The sequence below is a fragment of the Eptesicus fuscus genome, chromosome 17, assembly GCF_027574615.1.
Source record: "Eptesicus fuscus isolate TK198812 chromosome 17, DD_ASM_mEF_20220401, whole genome shotgun sequence".
Lineage (NCBI taxonomy): Eukaryota > Metazoa > Chordata > Mammalia > Chiroptera > Vespertilionidae > Eptesicus > Eptesicus fuscus.
Genome location: NC_072489.1, coordinates 56,255,136 through 56,271,604, shown reverse-complemented (window position 1 = coordinate 56,271,604; position 16,469 = coordinate 56,255,136). Strand labels below are relative to the sequence as shown.

The 16,469-nt window shown below is 55.8% G+C and overlaps 1 protein-coding gene across 3 annotated transcripts in view; it reads left to right on the top strand.

Moving 5' to 3' along the window:
* Nucleotides 1-16,469, top strand: part of INPP5A (inositol polyphosphate-5-phosphatase A) — a 141,650-nt gene that overhangs the window by 105,177 nt on the left and 20,004 nt on the right. For all 3 annotated transcript variants that reach the window (XM_028149653.2, XM_054729017.1, XM_008144378.3), the window contains exon 9: nucleotides 8,713-8,797. In XM_028149653.2, the coding sequence (XP_028005454.1) occupies nucleotides 8,713-8,797 (85 nt within the window). The remainder of the gene's footprint in view (nucleotides 1-8,712; nucleotides 8,798-16,469) is intronic.

Here is a 16,469-nt window from a genome sequence, read left to right as displayed (position 1 = left end):
AGTTTTGTGGGTCCCCGTTTCCATGAGCTGGTGCCATCAGACCTGGGGAAGGTGCGTCGGCCTGAAGCCCCGGGCTGCTGTGGGACCCTGTGTTAAAACAGAGGCAGCCAGGGCTATGTTTGCAACCTTTCTGTAAATCTAAAGCTTATTATAAAATGGAGAGTTTGTGTTCAGACGTGTTTAACCTCCCAGCAGTGCCAGGCATGCGTGCCTCTGGCCCCTAGGCCCGCGTGGACCCAGAGCACCCCTCCTTCCAGCCTGGCCGGTTGGGAAGGGTTCCTATTGGAGATGTGACGATAGGGTTTTCAATGTTAAAGTGCAGATAGGGAGTTCCTCTGGGTGGTTTTATTACAAATAATAATCTTGCTTTTTGTGCAGTTTAATTTTTTGCTTTTAATCTCTTGTTATGAAACTTTGAAAAAGAAGACAAACCCCCAATTAATGAAGAGCGTCAGGCTGGCACTGGAGGTGCGGGGCTCCAGGGATGTGGGGCCTGTGTTGGCCTGGGGTCCCCTCTGGCCCTGGACCAGTCTGCCTGCCTCCCGGACACACAGTTAAGCTCTCTGGGGAGCATTTGGGGGATTAAACAGGAGCAGAGACCTCAGCCAGTGTCCCTCCCGGGGCTGAGACTTCCTGACACCTCCTGGAGCTTTCGGCCGTGAAATGAGATTTTTTTCCACAAGTGACAGGGCTCTTCTGTCTCCCCTTTGAGATGTGGCCTGGCCTAGTTCAACAGAAACATTTTTACATTACAACTGTGAAATCTCGGCATAAAGCGCCCCTTTGTCCCCTCCATTATTTTCTCACAAATACAGTCCATTGTCACAGCGCTGAAGTTAATTTGATCAACATTGGGACATTTAACTTTTATGTCCGGTCAAAAGAGTTGTTTCATGCTCATTTTGGGCATTCAGAGGAGATGATGGCCAGAAAAATAATGTTGCCGTGAACAATTCAGGGCAATTAGTTTCCCAGGGAGAGGCGATGTGATGCCGGCCGCCCACGGCCCCCTTTGTCATCCCAGGGCCGGTCATCAGTCAGCTGTCAGCCTGCTCAAAGGCCCTCCACCCTCAATGTGTCTCTTCAGGCTGTTCCCAGAACTCGCTCGCTGTTTGCGAGCACAAGAGAGGCGCTGGTGTCCAGGCTGAGGCAGGTCCCACAGACCTGGACGCTGGACGCTGGGCGCTCGTTCCCGCCACCTGACTTCCTGGTTGTAAACACATCCGTCCACTCAGGGACCTCAGCCTGGAAGCCTGGGTGGCCGTTGTCATGTCTGTTTGGAGCCCAGCTCAGAGTCGGGGCCGCACAGGCCAGTGCTCACCACACGGCGTTTTCAGGGTGTCGGGCAGGATCACGCCCAGTTAGGACACGTGAAGTCCAATTGCATCCCAACAAATGAGCTCGCTGTTCTACATCTCGGATGATTGATGGTATCTGTAATCTATCCTTCAATTTATTTATTGAAAACGGATTCACACGTCCAGAAAAGGGGAAGGCTCTGATGACAGCCACGCACCCCCCACTCGGCTCCATGAGGTTCACATCTCGGCGTTTGTCTCACATGTCCTTTTGCTAAGAAGTGAAACATGGATGCCATCTCTATGTTCTCCATCCTGAATCCTTGTCCTGCCCCTCCCCCTCACCATCTTGATTTAGTGCCTGTCCTTCCGTGGCCACATTGCTGTACTGCGGGTATGTGTGAGCACATGTGCACGTTGGCTCGTCTGCGTTTTCTTCGTCAGCACTGGCATCGCGAATGCTGTCGTGCTGAGCACCTGCTCTGCAGGCGCTCCTGGCTCGGCCCTGTCCCTGCTCCGGGGCCACTCCCTCTGCGGGCACTGCTTTGGGCCGTCCTCGGTGTTTTACTGACATTCAGGACGATGTTGGGAGTGGTGCTTCTGGCTGCTGGACTATGCCTGCTGCCCTGTGCTGTGACCGGGTGCACGCCACGTTCTCCACGCTCATACCAGGCTGGGGAACATGGCATTTCCCCAGCACCTGTGAGGCTGAGTGTCGTATCCTGGGTTCACTGGTGTTAAAGTGTGTAAGGACTCACTCGGCTGAGAGTCAAGCTGGGATTCCCTGCCGGATACTGAGGAGGCCCAGGAGGGCTGCCTCCTCACTGTGTCCTCACGTGCCCTGTGGAGGGCCTCTGGCGTCTCTCGTTCTGTCAGACCAGGGCCCTACCCTGTGACCCATCTAATGTTAACCTCCTTAAAGGCCCATCCCCAGCACAGTCCAATGGGGCCAGGGCCTCACCACGTGGACTTGGGGAGACGATTCAGTGCATAGCAGGGCCTCAGGCCTCGAGCAGCCGAGACAGGAGGTGACTTTTCAGAAACATGAGCAGTTCACATGGGGACGCCTGTGGGAAAGAGTGGATTTGGGAATGAATACCTTACCATGAAAACTTCACCCGGCCCAGCTCTCTCCGTGCGCTGCTCCATCAGGGCTGTGGCTGTGCCCAAGATTCTGTGACTTCTCCATGTCGATCCCTCCAGTGGCTGAGGGTCTGTGTGTCACCCATGGGTGCTGTGGTGGGCACAATGGGCACCACTTGGCCGGCCTGGCTGTAGGAGTGTGTGCTGGGCCTGGGAGGGCCAGTTGGCGGGCTGGCCCCTGACGCCCAGGCTCCCTGGCTGTTGGTACTGCACATGACACCCAGTGGGATCATCAGAGGAATATTTGGGAGCTTCGTGCTGACGCTGACGCCGGCTCAGGTCCTGTCAGTAGGTTTTTCCTCTTTGCCTTCACGCGTGTCCTCTTTCCTTGTCTCTGCCTCAGGACAAACCATTTTACACGGGCTCCCTGTGCCGGCTGGAGTCAGAGCAGGGACTGTCCGCCTGGCGCTGCCGGCCCCGCCCAGCACAGGAAGGAGAAGTACATTGGTCAGTTTGTTTATAGCCACTTAAATATTTCTACCACACACCATTCAATGAGACATGTTAAGATTAGGAGAAACGTTTAAGGAACTTTAAAATGTTCTGCCTAGTTGTAGTAATTTCTGTTGTTGATGTTTTTGCTAATAAAGATTATTAGAGAATGCGGCCTCTACCAGATCTGAGAAACAAAAGCCGACGCTAGTTGATTCCTAATTATACATGAATTCCACTCTGTTCCGTAGTTAAAAGACAGGAACGGACAGAAAGAGAAGGAACAGCGCTGGCGGGTTAGTCAGGGGAGGGGCGCCGATGTCCGGAGGCCGCGCAGCTCTGGGGAAGAGACCCAGTGGCGGCGAGTCTGTGATCTGGGACACTGACCGTCAGCCGCTCCGAGGCGACCAATTGCAAATGCTGTCATTTCTGAATTTTTAAACTGTGCCTTCCCTCGGGACGTTGTCTCCATCCCGGAGGTCTTTGGTCTGCCGCGGGCCCCCCAAGTCCGCAGCCCTTGCTTGCTGGGCGGCCTCCGTGACGTGTGAGTGTCCCTGTGGTTTGTCTCATAGTGAAATCACCTGTCAAAACAGAAAGACGCTCCATTTTCAAGGCCCAAAAAATTGATTTTTATGGCTGTTCTTGTAATTCCCTTTTTGAATTAGGCACGCGATATTGATGTGGGCCTACTTTTTAATCATAATAGCTCCTGACAAGGTAATTAATTTTAAAACAACGCTTTTTTCCTCCTGGTCCAAATGGCACTCTGTTGAAATTAAAAGTGAGGCCCCGGGCCCGGCACTCAGGCGATTGCCTGGGCCTGTGGCGGCCCCTCCCGCTGCCGCCGCGGCACGACCTTTCAGACCCTGCTGTTATTAATGGGTGCAGGCCATTACATCAAGAAGAGAGAGCCACGGAAGTAGGATAAAGTTTAGGTTTTTAATGACAGTGTTACAAGGCTCTGGACACGCCGCTGAAACCCTCTACTCGTCAGCGCAGGCATCTCCATCCCCGCACCTTCCCTGCGGGTGGGAGAGCCAGGCCCACGTTTCTCTCTCTAAACACTGAGAGGTTTCTAAAGTGTATTCAATCAGGTGCTAAATCTGAAATTTGAAATTTGTTCGTTTTTTTTTTTAAGAATTTACCTCAATTGGACTCTACCATCTAATTAGCCAAATAGCCTTTGCTTCCTAACTCATAGTGAGGGTATCAGCCGCTCACATTTCTTCCTAGTCTCTAATTCCCTTTCCATCAAAAGTGGGGGCCTCAGTTGAGCCAAACACTTTCACCATTTAATCAACCACTGCCCAGCTCTAGCACGCGCCCCGGAGCAGCTCATGTCACTGGCGGGGGGTCACCCTGGTGTCCCATAAATGCACCCTGGATTGTGTTCTCCTGTGGGCCTTGCTCCAGGCTGGGGTGTCCCAGCACCTACCCCCTGCAGCCTCCGTGTAGCCTCCAGGTTTTGGCTCACCGTGAACCCTCACGGGTCCCACAAAATGGGAGCCCTGGCCTCTCCTGTGACGAGAGTGGTCTTCAGCTGTCCTACCCGCATAGAGCGAGTTCCTCAGAGCTCAGATTGACTGCAGATGTGTCCCGCCACCCCTCAGCCGGCACCCGCTGCCATTAATCTCACCGACAGAGGAAGGGTGCCCGATAGGCACACCTGCGTGATGTGCTCACAGCCTGCAGGCCAGCAGGCCATATGCAGTGTCCCCACTTCTGCAACCGTGTGCGTGCTTGATCAGCCTGAGAGTCCACGGCACGCAGGGAACAGCAGCACGGACGACAATAGAGCGGTGACAGCCTGGTCATTGGGGCTGTGCACCTTCTCCCTGGACGCTCCTCAAGGACCGCCGGCTCCCGCGCTGTCCCGTGAACAGAGCCAACAAGTTACTGAAATAGAATGTGCAGATGCCTTGACACAGACTTTCCGCCCAGGAGAGTGACAGGCCTCCTCCCTTAGGCAAAGTCAAGCTGGAGAGAAATCACTTGAGTTGACTGAGCCACATGTGCTGGCTGGGAGGAGGGCGCCGTGTGATGAGGGGCTCTGAGGGTCCCGTGGCAGCCACCCTCTCAGACTGCCCTCAGCCACGTCCCAGGTGCTGTGCTAATGTCTCCATTGCCACGTTCTCTGGCCCCTCCCCAAGGACAAAGCAGTGCTGACTCTGAGCAGCAGAAATGTCTCAGGAAACACCATGGGCACAGTGCTCTCTCAGACCCACTCACTGGCCTTTGGCGGGCGGGGGGGGGGGGGGGGGGCAGTGTGCCCCAAGGACACGGCTTAGGCAGGTGCTCTGCCTCTGGTCCGAGAAGGACAGAGGTCCCATGCAGGACAGCAGGCTGGGCGGGGGTGGGAAGCAGCAGGAAACAAGCGGAGGAAGCATGGCCACTAAGGGCCTCCTATCCTGGGCCACGGGACCCATGTGGCCTGGGACTCCCAGCCACCTCAGGGCTGTGCTGTGCCTGCCATGCCGCTGGGGTGCCAGGAAGCCATCACGGAACTGAATGGATTTGCCTGACCCTCAGACCCAGGGCCACGGGGACTGGTGGTGCTCATGCCACGGGCTGGGAGGGCAGGCTGGTTGGCTGGGTGTCAGGGCCAAGGCTGGGTCAGGAGAGAACTGACGCTGAGCCAGGCCCAGAAAGTGGGCCGCAGGAATCTGTGAGGCACTGAGGGTGAGGGAGCCAGCACCTGCCTCCTGCTGAGGGGACCTTCCGTGTCCTGGGGACGCCAGCCTCCTGGGGAAGTGCAGGTGGACTGGTGCCGGGGCGAGAGAACAGGCTTCTGTGTGGTCTCAGCTGACAGCCAGAAGTCAGTCAGCATAATGAGCTGTGCTAATGGTGTGGTTTCTCAGTCTGAAGCCCAGTGATGGTGCTCCCTGACCTCTCACTGGCCCACGGCTGGTGGCAGCACCGTGGAGTTGGTACTCTGCACAGGACGGGCCCTGAGCCTGCGGGGACAAGGCTCCCTCATGGAAGCAGAGCACGTCACTGTCTTCTCATTTCCCGTGTGGCTTCTGTGCACAGGGTGGGGGCCAGGAACCCATGCCCTAAGGGTCCTGAGGGGAGGACTCTTACTGACCTTTCTAGGAACCTACACAGGTTCTCAGGATGTTTTTTTAAGATGTTTAACACCAGGAAAAAGTTTCCTTTTTTTTTTCCAGGATGGCTGCAATAGCTAGTTCCTGTGGGCACCTGTGAGGCAGGTTCTGTCCCCTCACCTGTGAGCACAGCGCAGGTGGGGGAAGGAGGGGCCGTGTTTGTCCTGGTCACAGTGGGGGCCAGTCCACGGGCTGAGTGAGGCTGGTGTCTCTGCCCACACCTCTGACGCCTTCATTCCTGATTAGTATTTCCTCTACAGAAAGATTTAATTTTAACGCAGTGAAATTGCTAGTCACCTGCACCATTAATAACAATCTGTGAAAAGGTTCTTTCTCTTCAAATTAATGTAATAGTTAAATATTATTAAAATAGTTAAATATTATTAAATTTCATGACAGGGCTTGTCATGAAATTTAGCTACATGATAGAGCAATTGATATGTAAGAAAAATAGGAACATGGCCGAGATGGTTTTTTAAAGATTGTCGACAAGAAAGGTCTCCCTATAAAGCCAGATTAAGGAAAAGTGTCCAGGATGGATGAAGGATCCACAGAAAAGAATAGGGAGTCACAAAAAGTTCCAATTCGCCTGAGGAATTTTGTGCTTTACAAACTCGGGAAGAAAGCATTGAATGTTTAATAGATGGTGCAGCTCAGTGGACCATTGAGAAATCGATAAACTCAGACCCCTACTTCCCAGTGTGACTCCAGATGGATTAACCAGCCGCAGAACTCCACCTTGAAGATAAGGACGGAAGCCGTTTGTGGACGGGGCCGGGAAGGCCTTCTGGAGAATCAGTCTATTTCACTGCGTGAAAACAAAAATGTCTGCAGAAACAGAGCTAAAGGCCAGCAACAGACGGGAGTTAACATCACAATTTACAGGAAAACTCCTGGAATTCAAAGTGAAAAAGGCAAGGAACTAAAAAGAAAAGCTGTCTCTGAACAAGTAGAAGCAGAGAATGCAGATTCTAACAGGTGCATGAGAGGACGGTCAGCCTCCTGGTAACCACGCAAATTAAAACAAAGACGGCGTTTCCACTCCTCAGACAGGTTACATAGAGCACAGCAAGTTCACCCTCTCAGACACACACGGGTGAGAGAGCAGCCTCCGGGCCGCCTGACAGCACCTGGGAGCCGGATCCTCAGGGCCGAGTCCAACCGTCCTCATCACGGCAGGAGGCGCCAACCCAGCCCCGTGCTGCCCGTCACTCATCTCTAGTTTCTCAAGATGAGGAATCAAGTTAGCAAAGACCGAGCAGGTGATCCGTGGCCTGCCACGCCCGTGCGCCTGCCCCAGGAGGGCACAGTGCCTGAGCTCCACACAACTGTACCAACAGGCATTACGGGGTGGGCTGGGACGCATCGGGTTCCTTGGTATCCGAGTAGGTGTTTCGGAGTGACTGGTGAAGACCTTTTGCCCGCCTGGTCCAATGAGGGTTTAAGTCCGTCTCAGTGCAGCCCACCCACAGCTCTGCACAGCAAGTGTGTCCATGAAGCCACAGCCGGGCAGTGACGCTGGGAAGCTTGGTCACCAGGCTTGCCTTGCCTTCTGCACAGGCGACACATCTGTTCGGCTGATTGACTTGTAAGAGGTTCTCGTTCTGCTTTGGAAACAGGAGTAGCTAGCGCTTTGCCCGCCCTCAGAGCCACAGTCATGGATGGCGTGGTGGGCGGTGGCCAGCAGGTTTGAGCAGTTCCCAGGCTTCCTTGTCTGAGGGCAGAGGTAGAGGCCACACTTGCCATGGGCATGCTTTTCAATGGAAAGTCTTTATGGAACACGCTGTGATCCACTTAACATTCGGTAGGAACATGTTTTCCAGCCAGGCAATATCTGCTTGAAAAGATAAGTTGCTGTTATAACTTTGAAACATCCAATGGGGATGATATGTAAACACTTTCAGGGAAGTCCAAGCGGCCCTCCCTGCCTGAGAGGGACCATCCAAAGGCAGGCGAAGGCGGCCTGGGGCCCTGTGGGCCGTCTCACCCACATGGCTGCCTCTGGGCGCCCAGCCCTCCACACGCTGTTACCCAGCAGGGCTCACTGCGCACGGCATGGGAGCCAACACGATGGCACTGGCTGCTGAGAAAAGAAAGAGCTTTTGTGCGAGTTCATTCGGCAAGAAGATAGGAGGGGCTCAATTCTGTCCCCCCGTCCAGTGCTCAGGGCGGATTGAAGGGGTTTCAGCACTAGATCTTCCTGGACAGCAGGCCTTCCTTCTGAAAGGGTCCAGGTGTGTGTGGGGGGGGGTGGGGTGGGCGCAGGGGGCAGGGGGCAGGGGAGGAGGAGGCAGTTAAGGGTCCACAGTGTTAGTCCTGAGTGGTGTCCACAGCGTTCCCCCAGTGACTGGTTCCAGGTCTTGTTGGAAACAGGGCAGGACCAGTTTGAGCTGGTCCTGCCATTATAGGTCCCTGTACACACCACCACACCAGCTTCCGGCTGCTTCCCGAATCCTGGGAACCCCAGTGGGAGCCTGTCTTCCCTGGTGCAGGCTGTGCCTCCCACCAAGTGTGTTCACGCTGCTGGCCCAGTCGATGAGGACCTGTTGGCGGCACACGATGCTGGAGAGGGCCTCGCACTGTAGGTGGACATGTGTGGCCATGGCCACTTTGCTAAGTGTTGGGGGTACGCATCTGCCTTCCACGGGGGGTGGTATAAAATGTGTGGTAGGAGCGTGGCTGCAGCAGCCAGTGGGCGTGAACACACACTAACCTGTCTCCTTCTCTCCTCCCAGGATTATTGACCAGCGATTCGAGAAAGTGTCCTACTTTGTCTTTGGTGACTTCAACTTCCGACTGGATTCCAAGTCCGTGGTAGAGGTAGGCCCCCAGCCCCCGCCCGTCTAGAGCCCACGCGTGTTCAGTGGTGTTAGGAAGGCAGTGGAGACATGCTGTCCTTTATGGGCGAGTTCAGTGTCGTCATTCCCACTGGTTATGTTTACGGCAAAAACTCCTAATAAAGAAATGTCTTGCTATCAGAAAAGGGGGCTGTTCTTGGGATCAGGTGGATGGGGGTCCCTCAGACTTCCGCAGTCGCCGTCTGCCGCTGCTATGTGGCAGGACCTGTTCTGTCTTGACAACTGAAGTTGTCAACTACTGAAAAGAAACAAGGAAGCAGCTCGGGGGCCAGCGCTCCGCCCTGTCTCGGCTTCTCTCTCCTCATGGCACATTCTGTCTCCTTTAATAAATATCGATGTCACTCCATCTTTGGGAACGCGGAGGCCGTGTGTGTCTCCTGGGCACACCCACAGGGCCAGGGTCCCCTCGGGCCCCTGAATCCATGTCCCTGCTGAGGAAGAAGTATAGATGGAAACCCTCCACCTGGCCACTGGGCATTGAGGTTGGAAGGCAGGGCTCAGTGCAGCTGCCATGTCCCAGCAGTGTGACCTTGGTGTGTCACAGGAAGCAAGGCCGGTGGCCAGGCACAGGGGTCGGCTCTCCCTGACGAGGTCGCTGCAGGGGCACTGGGACGGTGGGTGGGGGCCTCTCGTGCTGTTGGGCTGCAGCTCTGATGTCAGCTCTCCCAGCCGCTGCAGAGGGAGACCCCTCCACCTTGAGCCTGCACCTGCCTGGGAGGAGCTGGTGTCGGGAGGGAGGCGGCAGCAGTGTGCCAGGCAAGCCTGCCAGAGCTCGGTCCCGCGCCTGGCACAGACTCCAGAGCGCATGTGTGGTGACCACGGTGGGAACAACAATATGGAAAAGTGGCAGTCCCTCCGAGTTATTATCTTCCCATTAGTAGTCTCGTTACAAATATCGTCACACATTAATCTTCCGTCTTTGGTAGGAAATTATTTCTTAAAGACAGACGGAGCAGGCTTTGATCATCCCACAGCTCCCCTTGGTTGACAGAAATGAATAATGTTGTATTGAAATCCTCTTTTATAATTTAATTAAGCTGGCGCTACCTCACCAAGCCAGCCCAACACACACATGCGTAATGTTCACCGACCACCAGAGCACGGCTCCCTGACATCGAAGGGCCCCTGAGCGTGGGGCGGGGGCTCCGATGTCAGGTAGACTGGTGGACAGGTGAATGCCCCTGGGACTACAGAATGCTTCCTTTGGGTCTGCTGAGTTTTCTTTCCTCATTTTGAAATTGAAGAGCTAATGAGTCAGGTATCAGGGACCCAATCAACGTCCCTCAGGCCCTGCAGCCTTAGGGAACTCAGCAGCCGCTCCTGTCATGTTGGAATCTGCCCCGTGTCTGACACCATCGGCCGGAGCGTCCACAGAAGCCGGTGCCCTGGAGGAAGGCGCCTTCCCCAGTAACCTTAGGCCACTGGGGGCTGCAGAGCTGCACTGTTAGCTCTTGAGTCCCTGGGCACGTCTCATTACTCGCTGGTGCTGGGGACCAGTGGGTCTGCTCTGCTTGGAACTGCCCACCGCTCACCTGGAGGGTCTCCTCTCAGCAAAGCACAGCGGGGCCTTGAAAGACCTCGGCTGATCAATCAGGAGCCACCCAGCAGCTTGCACGTTGGAAAAAGGTCAGAGTTTCACACATGGCCTTTTCTTCCCGATAGAACAAATATCACATAGAAGGGCAGGGCTCCGGACTGAGGTCAGATAGTCACAGGTGTGTGCACAGCCTGGTTCTGGTTCCCGTGGCGGGTGCTGAGCTGCACGCCAGCTGTGCAGGGCGTGAGGTGCCGCAGGCAGTGGTGACTGGGGCAGGAGGGCCTGGGCCATTGGAGGGTTTGGGGAGACTTGTCTGTACAGTCAGAGTTCTCCTTTTTCTTACTTCGTGGGTGCACGGGCATGACTGTAGGAGGCCCGTGTGCTCAGTTAGGGGCAGGTGCGTTCCTGGGGGGGCCGCAGCCCACTAATAAAATACACTCGTCTCCCACTCCCCCAACATGTGTACCCAGCACCCTTTCTCTGGGATGTGCAGCCATGTGCAGGGATCGGTCTCGGTGATGGTGGGCTCAGGGCCTCAGGCTGCGCTCTCCACTTGGCCTCTGGCACACTTCCCCTTCCTTTTCATTCCTTCCAAGTGAAGTGTCTGATGAGGATGTGCGGGGAGGTGGGGGAGGGGGCTCGTTAGAGATGCAGATCAGGGGGCCTAGACTCAGCAGATGGGAGCCAGGGCATCACCTGGAGCACCACGTCCCACACTGGGTGGTCCTGTGGGGTCTCAGACAACCTGGAGCACCAGACCCCATGCCGTGCAGTCCTGTGGGGTCTCAGACAGTTGTGTGGGTGGGGGAGGCGCAGCCCCAGGCAGACACTGGGGTGTGGGTAGCAAGCCCTCTGTCTCACCCCGCCCCCCACCAGGGGCCCAGAGCGTTCTCTGTCCTCAGCACCGCCACCAGCCTGGGCCTCTGTCTGGCACCATCCCTTCTCCTCCTGCTGGGTGGGCAGGCAGGCTGCCCATAGCAGTGACCCCTCTCGGGACACCGTCTTTGGACACCCACATTTAGTGCCTGCAGACCAGGTCCTGGGGGCAGGAGAAGGCCACACAGCCCCATCCCACCCCTGTGTTTTTGGGGAAGTCTGTGCTCTCAGCTCCAGGGGGTCACCCTCAAGTTATGTTCCTATCACCCAGGGCCAAGTGAGAGGTGTCCACACCTGTCCTGGCCAGTGCTGGGTTGTGCGTGGTACGCAGGCCTGAGGGTGCTGTCAGGATGGGGGGCGGCATCGTTGCTTTGTCTGGAGTTGGCAGACAACCTCCCTCCTGAGGAAGAAGGTGGAGGTTATGTTTTTGGCTCAACTAGAAGCCACAGCTTGACTTGGTCTCCTTGCTGACCCCACCTGGAGCGGCAATGAGCCTCTCTGGTCCTGGACGGTGGCTGTGTCCGGCTGGCACATCCACGGAGGTTAATTCAATCCATATTTAGAGCAAGAGAGGCAACGAGCTAGATCCGGACAGCAGGGAGTCAAAGGCAGTGATTGTCCCCCTGTGGCTGGAGCAGGGCGGGCGCTGGGAGCTGCGGCAGCCCTAGGAGGAAGCCCGTCATTTGTGGTGAGGGAAGGTTACGGGGGTCACCGCAGTCTTGGCCGGAACCCGCCTGGGAGAGAGGCGCTGTGTGCACTGGGAAGACTGTCCCCCAGGCATCAGCCACTTCGCATTTCAGATGCAAATTAATATAAACAGGCTTGCAGAGCAGAACTGAGGAGAGGATACTCTGATCACATGTGGCACCGCCTAAGCCATAATTAAAACATAAACAAATTAAACACGATTATCATGTGCCCCCTATCGGGCCACGCGTCATGGAACTAATTAATAATGCAGCCTCCACTCAGCCCTGCTGGCGGATCACTCAGAGAGTATGTTTCATGCCTTGCACAGTGGCAACTGGCAGCTGGGGCGCTCAGCTGGCCGTAGTGACAAACAGTGACAGCAGTGCCAGGCGCTTCCATCTCCTCTCGGCCCAGCCGAGCGCCCACCTGCCGCCCATCACTGCCGACAGTGACGGTAATGGATGCGTTTTGGAGGCTGGCAGCCGTGTTCAAAAGCCAGTTACTGACAGGTACACGTGTGTTCAGGTGCCAGGTGGGCCTGTTAAATGTCCTGTGAGGAGCTGACTTAAAAGCAGCGATTGTCCAGGAAGCCACGCTCGCAGGAGGGGTGCTGGGCAGTGGGGTCCTAGTTGATCATGCGACCTTGGGAGAGGATGAGGAAATCGCTGTAGATGTCCCCAAGCCTCCCACACAGCAGAAAGGGGCATTGCCTCTGGTCAGCCCTCTGAGAACCCCCCCACCGGATCGCCCCCATGCTGGCTGACGCCGGCTGAGCACATGTCGTGCACCAGGTGAAATGCTGGCTTTCATCTGGGTTCCGGTCACCTTGTTGAACCAAACCCAACCAATCTCTGCACCCAGGACCCCTCAGCCTGGGGACCCAGCGGGCACGGGCCAGGCCAGCTCCTGGTGGGGGCCCTGCGGCCAGGGCCACAGCTGTGTTGCTGGCCCCATGCGTGTGTGCAAGGTGTGACTGCCACTCCTCAGTTGGGGTGTGCCTGGCAGCCTGGCTCGGCCCTGCAGAAGCCCCCACGGGCGGCGGAAGCCCCCATGGGCGGCGGTTCTTCATCCAGTGCTGCACCCGTGAGTGGTGGGTGTCAGGAGCCCGGGAGGTCAGGGCAGTTTGCCATCCACTAGACAAGCGGCAAGGATGTGCCACCCAACTTCCCTAGCAGCCTGGAGAAAGCCTTCCTTAGAGCAAGGCCTTTGCAGGCCTGTCTCCTGGTCTCTGGAATGCATAGTTTCAACACGACAGCCAGCCTGTTTCACTGCCCTCGGCAAATGTTAGCGGTCATGGAGTTTTTTTCTGAACTGGGAGCAGTGTGGACAGGTCCATACAGACCTCGCAGGGCCCAGCTTGTGCGCTGAGCAGCCTCCCTCCGGCTCCGGACACTTCTGTCCGTGGCCTCGTGACGCTGAATTGCTCTGATGGACGAGGGCAGGGCTGCTGGAGGGACCAGGCGTCAGGTGTGTCAGCCGAGCTGTACTTGTCAGTTCCTTTGCTTGGTTTTTAAAGAGGCTTGGTTTAAAGAATAGAATTATGAATTTACATCATTTGATTTATTTTTTCATTACTGTTCTAAAGAGACCTTTATTTGGTCTGTTTGATATAGGGCCTGTGACAATTAATCAAAAATGAAATATAGTTTCAACTTAATTATGATGCGTCTCCGGGGCTTTTATTAGAGGGTTTTCTTCCAGAAAGTTTGCTTTATAAACATTGGCCAGTGTTTCCAACTAGAGATTGAGGTCAGAATAATTATTCTAATTATGGAAAAGGAAGAAAAGGACAGTACATTTGTGGCTTCCCCCCTCCTCCCCTCTGCTATAGGAACAAGATTATCTGAATCCTAATCAGTTCTGAGCTCACTGATCTTTAATGTGCTTTTCTGGGTGTTCTGCTAGGTCCTGCTTTCTGCCCGCCCTCAAGGCTGGTACAGCCCCATGGGGACTTTAGGACTCAGAGCAGGTCTTCCGTGCCAGGCCTGGTGGCAGGCACTCCCAGGCCATGGTCCGTGGCTGCCTGTGCAGGTCTGTGCCTCCTTGCACACGCCCTCCCACCGGCTGAGCCCAGGCGTATCAGTGGAAGGCTGGGGATGTCCTCAAGAGGCCAAACCAGCGTGTGCAGGTCCCCTGCGGGCCTCACTTGGGGCCTCATGGCAGTGCCTGTCCTGGAGCCAGTCCTGGGCCAGTGGCATGTGCCCCAACACCTGCTGGACACAAGTCTGAGAAAGCTACGCTGCTTCCTGCTCAAAACTGAGTTGGGTTTGCAGGGAATGCTGGGTGGGTGCTACCCCAGGCCACCAAGCTGGAGGGAGCCAGCGGGAGCCGTCTGAGGAGGAGATGAAAGGGTCTTTATGGCGTGTTGTTGTTCTGGACGAACAGTGGACAATATAGAACAAAGAGGAAGAAGGTGCCTCCGCTGCTGACATAACCCTCATGACAGCGCCTTTTCATTAACTGCCACCAGCTCGCCGGCAGCTCGGCCCCGCCCTTTGGTCCCGGTGGTGTCAGCACTGTTGGGCCCTCAGAACTTTTCTCAGCGATCACTTAGAGGTCTCCCTCCTCCCATGGGTTCCAGGGCAATCCTTGGAGAAGGCAGTGCTCTGTGGAAGGGCCTTCTGGGAAGTCAGAGTAACAGGAATGGTGTGTCCTGGGCACGTACCGCGGGAAGCAGCGGTGCCTGTCCACAGGGCAGAGGGCACACCTGACAGGGTCGGCCTCCCCGCTCGATCTGGGTTCCTCAGGTCCCTCCCAGGACGGTCCTGTCTGCATCGGGCAGATCACCCTGATCCAGAAACCGAGGAAATCACTGGTGCACGCTTCACTGAGGCCCTGCCCTGCCTGCAGCCATGTCTCCCCCTTGCTTCTCAAGAGCTGTGCCTGTGTGCTTGCATGTGTGTGCTTGCATGTATGTGCATGTGTCCATGTGCATGTACACGTGTGTGTGCCTGAGCATGATAGGAAAGAGGGTGCTACCTTGGCCAGAGTTCATTGGAGTCATGTGCACGTGCATGTCACTGAGCTGTGCCGTTCCCACCGCAGGCTGAGTGGCATCTGTGTGACCCTTGCTGCTTTGAGTGTTGGCCACTTTCTTCTTCAAGGCTCCCAGCGGCCTGCTCGGCGCCTCCAGGCGCAGCAGACTCACCTCAGTCAGCGGCCACTGTGGGCAGCAGCGGGTGCCTGTCTGATGGGCACTTACTTTTCAGGGCACAGCATGTGTCTACCCATCAGGGGCGGTCAAAGAATTCCTCTTGTCTGAGCACTTTTTCTCAGATCCATACGTCACCGATGACCACGGCGAGTTGTAACTGATTTCTGTTTCAGAGCCATCCGTTAAGCCATTTAATGATTGTCCTCCTGTCTACTGTTGAATATGTTTAGGACTTGAAATAATGTCTGGGGACATTAGTTACCAAGGAATTGTTCGTCGCCAAGCCAATAATGCTTGTCCGGTGTTCCTAGAACTCAGACAGAAATCCAGGGGATGAGGATGTCTATCTGTCTATCTGTCTGACTTGATGTTTTAATTCTGAGCGTCTCCTCACAGTTTGCAGAATTCACCTCCCAGTGGTCACTGGCAGGGGAGGGAAGAAACCCCAAGACTCAGGGATAGGGAAAGGGCAGATGGGCCATCCAGGGCGCGCAGCCCTGCTGGGAGAACAGCCCCGCCCGGGGACCTGCAAGCTGTTGGCCTTGGTGGCTCTCACAGGACACAGCACAGAGAAAGCACGTGTGTCCTCGCAGTGGGAACCCTGGAGCGTGAGGCTGGCTTCTTTAACCCAACAGCTAACTGTTACAGTGTCCACTGGCACCTTCTGTCCCCTGAGTGTAGACGCCACGGGGCCCCAGGTGAGGCCAGGGGAAAGGGCGAGCTGGTGGGAGTGACATTGGCCTAGCGTCAGGGTCTCCAGGGCTTGGTGGACAAGCCCCTGCTCCCAGAAGGCAGCGGCCTCGCGGGTGGGTGCTGGGAGCTACGTCCGTGAGCAAGGCTGTTAATTAGGGCTAATGGGCTGGCGGCATTTGGGCAGAGACCGCTGAAGGGGCATTGTCTGTTACCCATTTCAGTTCCTTGTGGAACTGAAAGCAAAGTCCCTTGTGAGTGGACAGAGCTCAGGGGCCCCACCCCAGAAGGTGATGCTCACGCCTGCATGTTCCCAAGGTCATCCAGGCCCCCGCCTTTAGACGGCAGAGCCCCGCCTCCTCAGAAGGGCACACACCCCTCGCTGACCAGCTCCAGGCTCTGTGCCAAGTAGAAGGAGGTAGGTGGCTGCCTGGAAAGCAGGGCCCGTCTGAATTCTTCCGTCAGAGATCCTGCCCCTGATCAGCCAGACGTGGGCTAGTCACGTCTGCTACACCGTGGCTTTCTAAGTGTGGTTTTGCTGTCCTTTAGTTGCCATCTTTTTTTAGGAAACTCTCAGAGATGCTGGCACAAATTACAACAGTGCTGAGAAGTACAGGCCTGGCCGCACTCACGGTTCTGCGCTTGAACCCTGTTGTCAAAGTGCCGGCATCTCCATCCGGGGTCTGG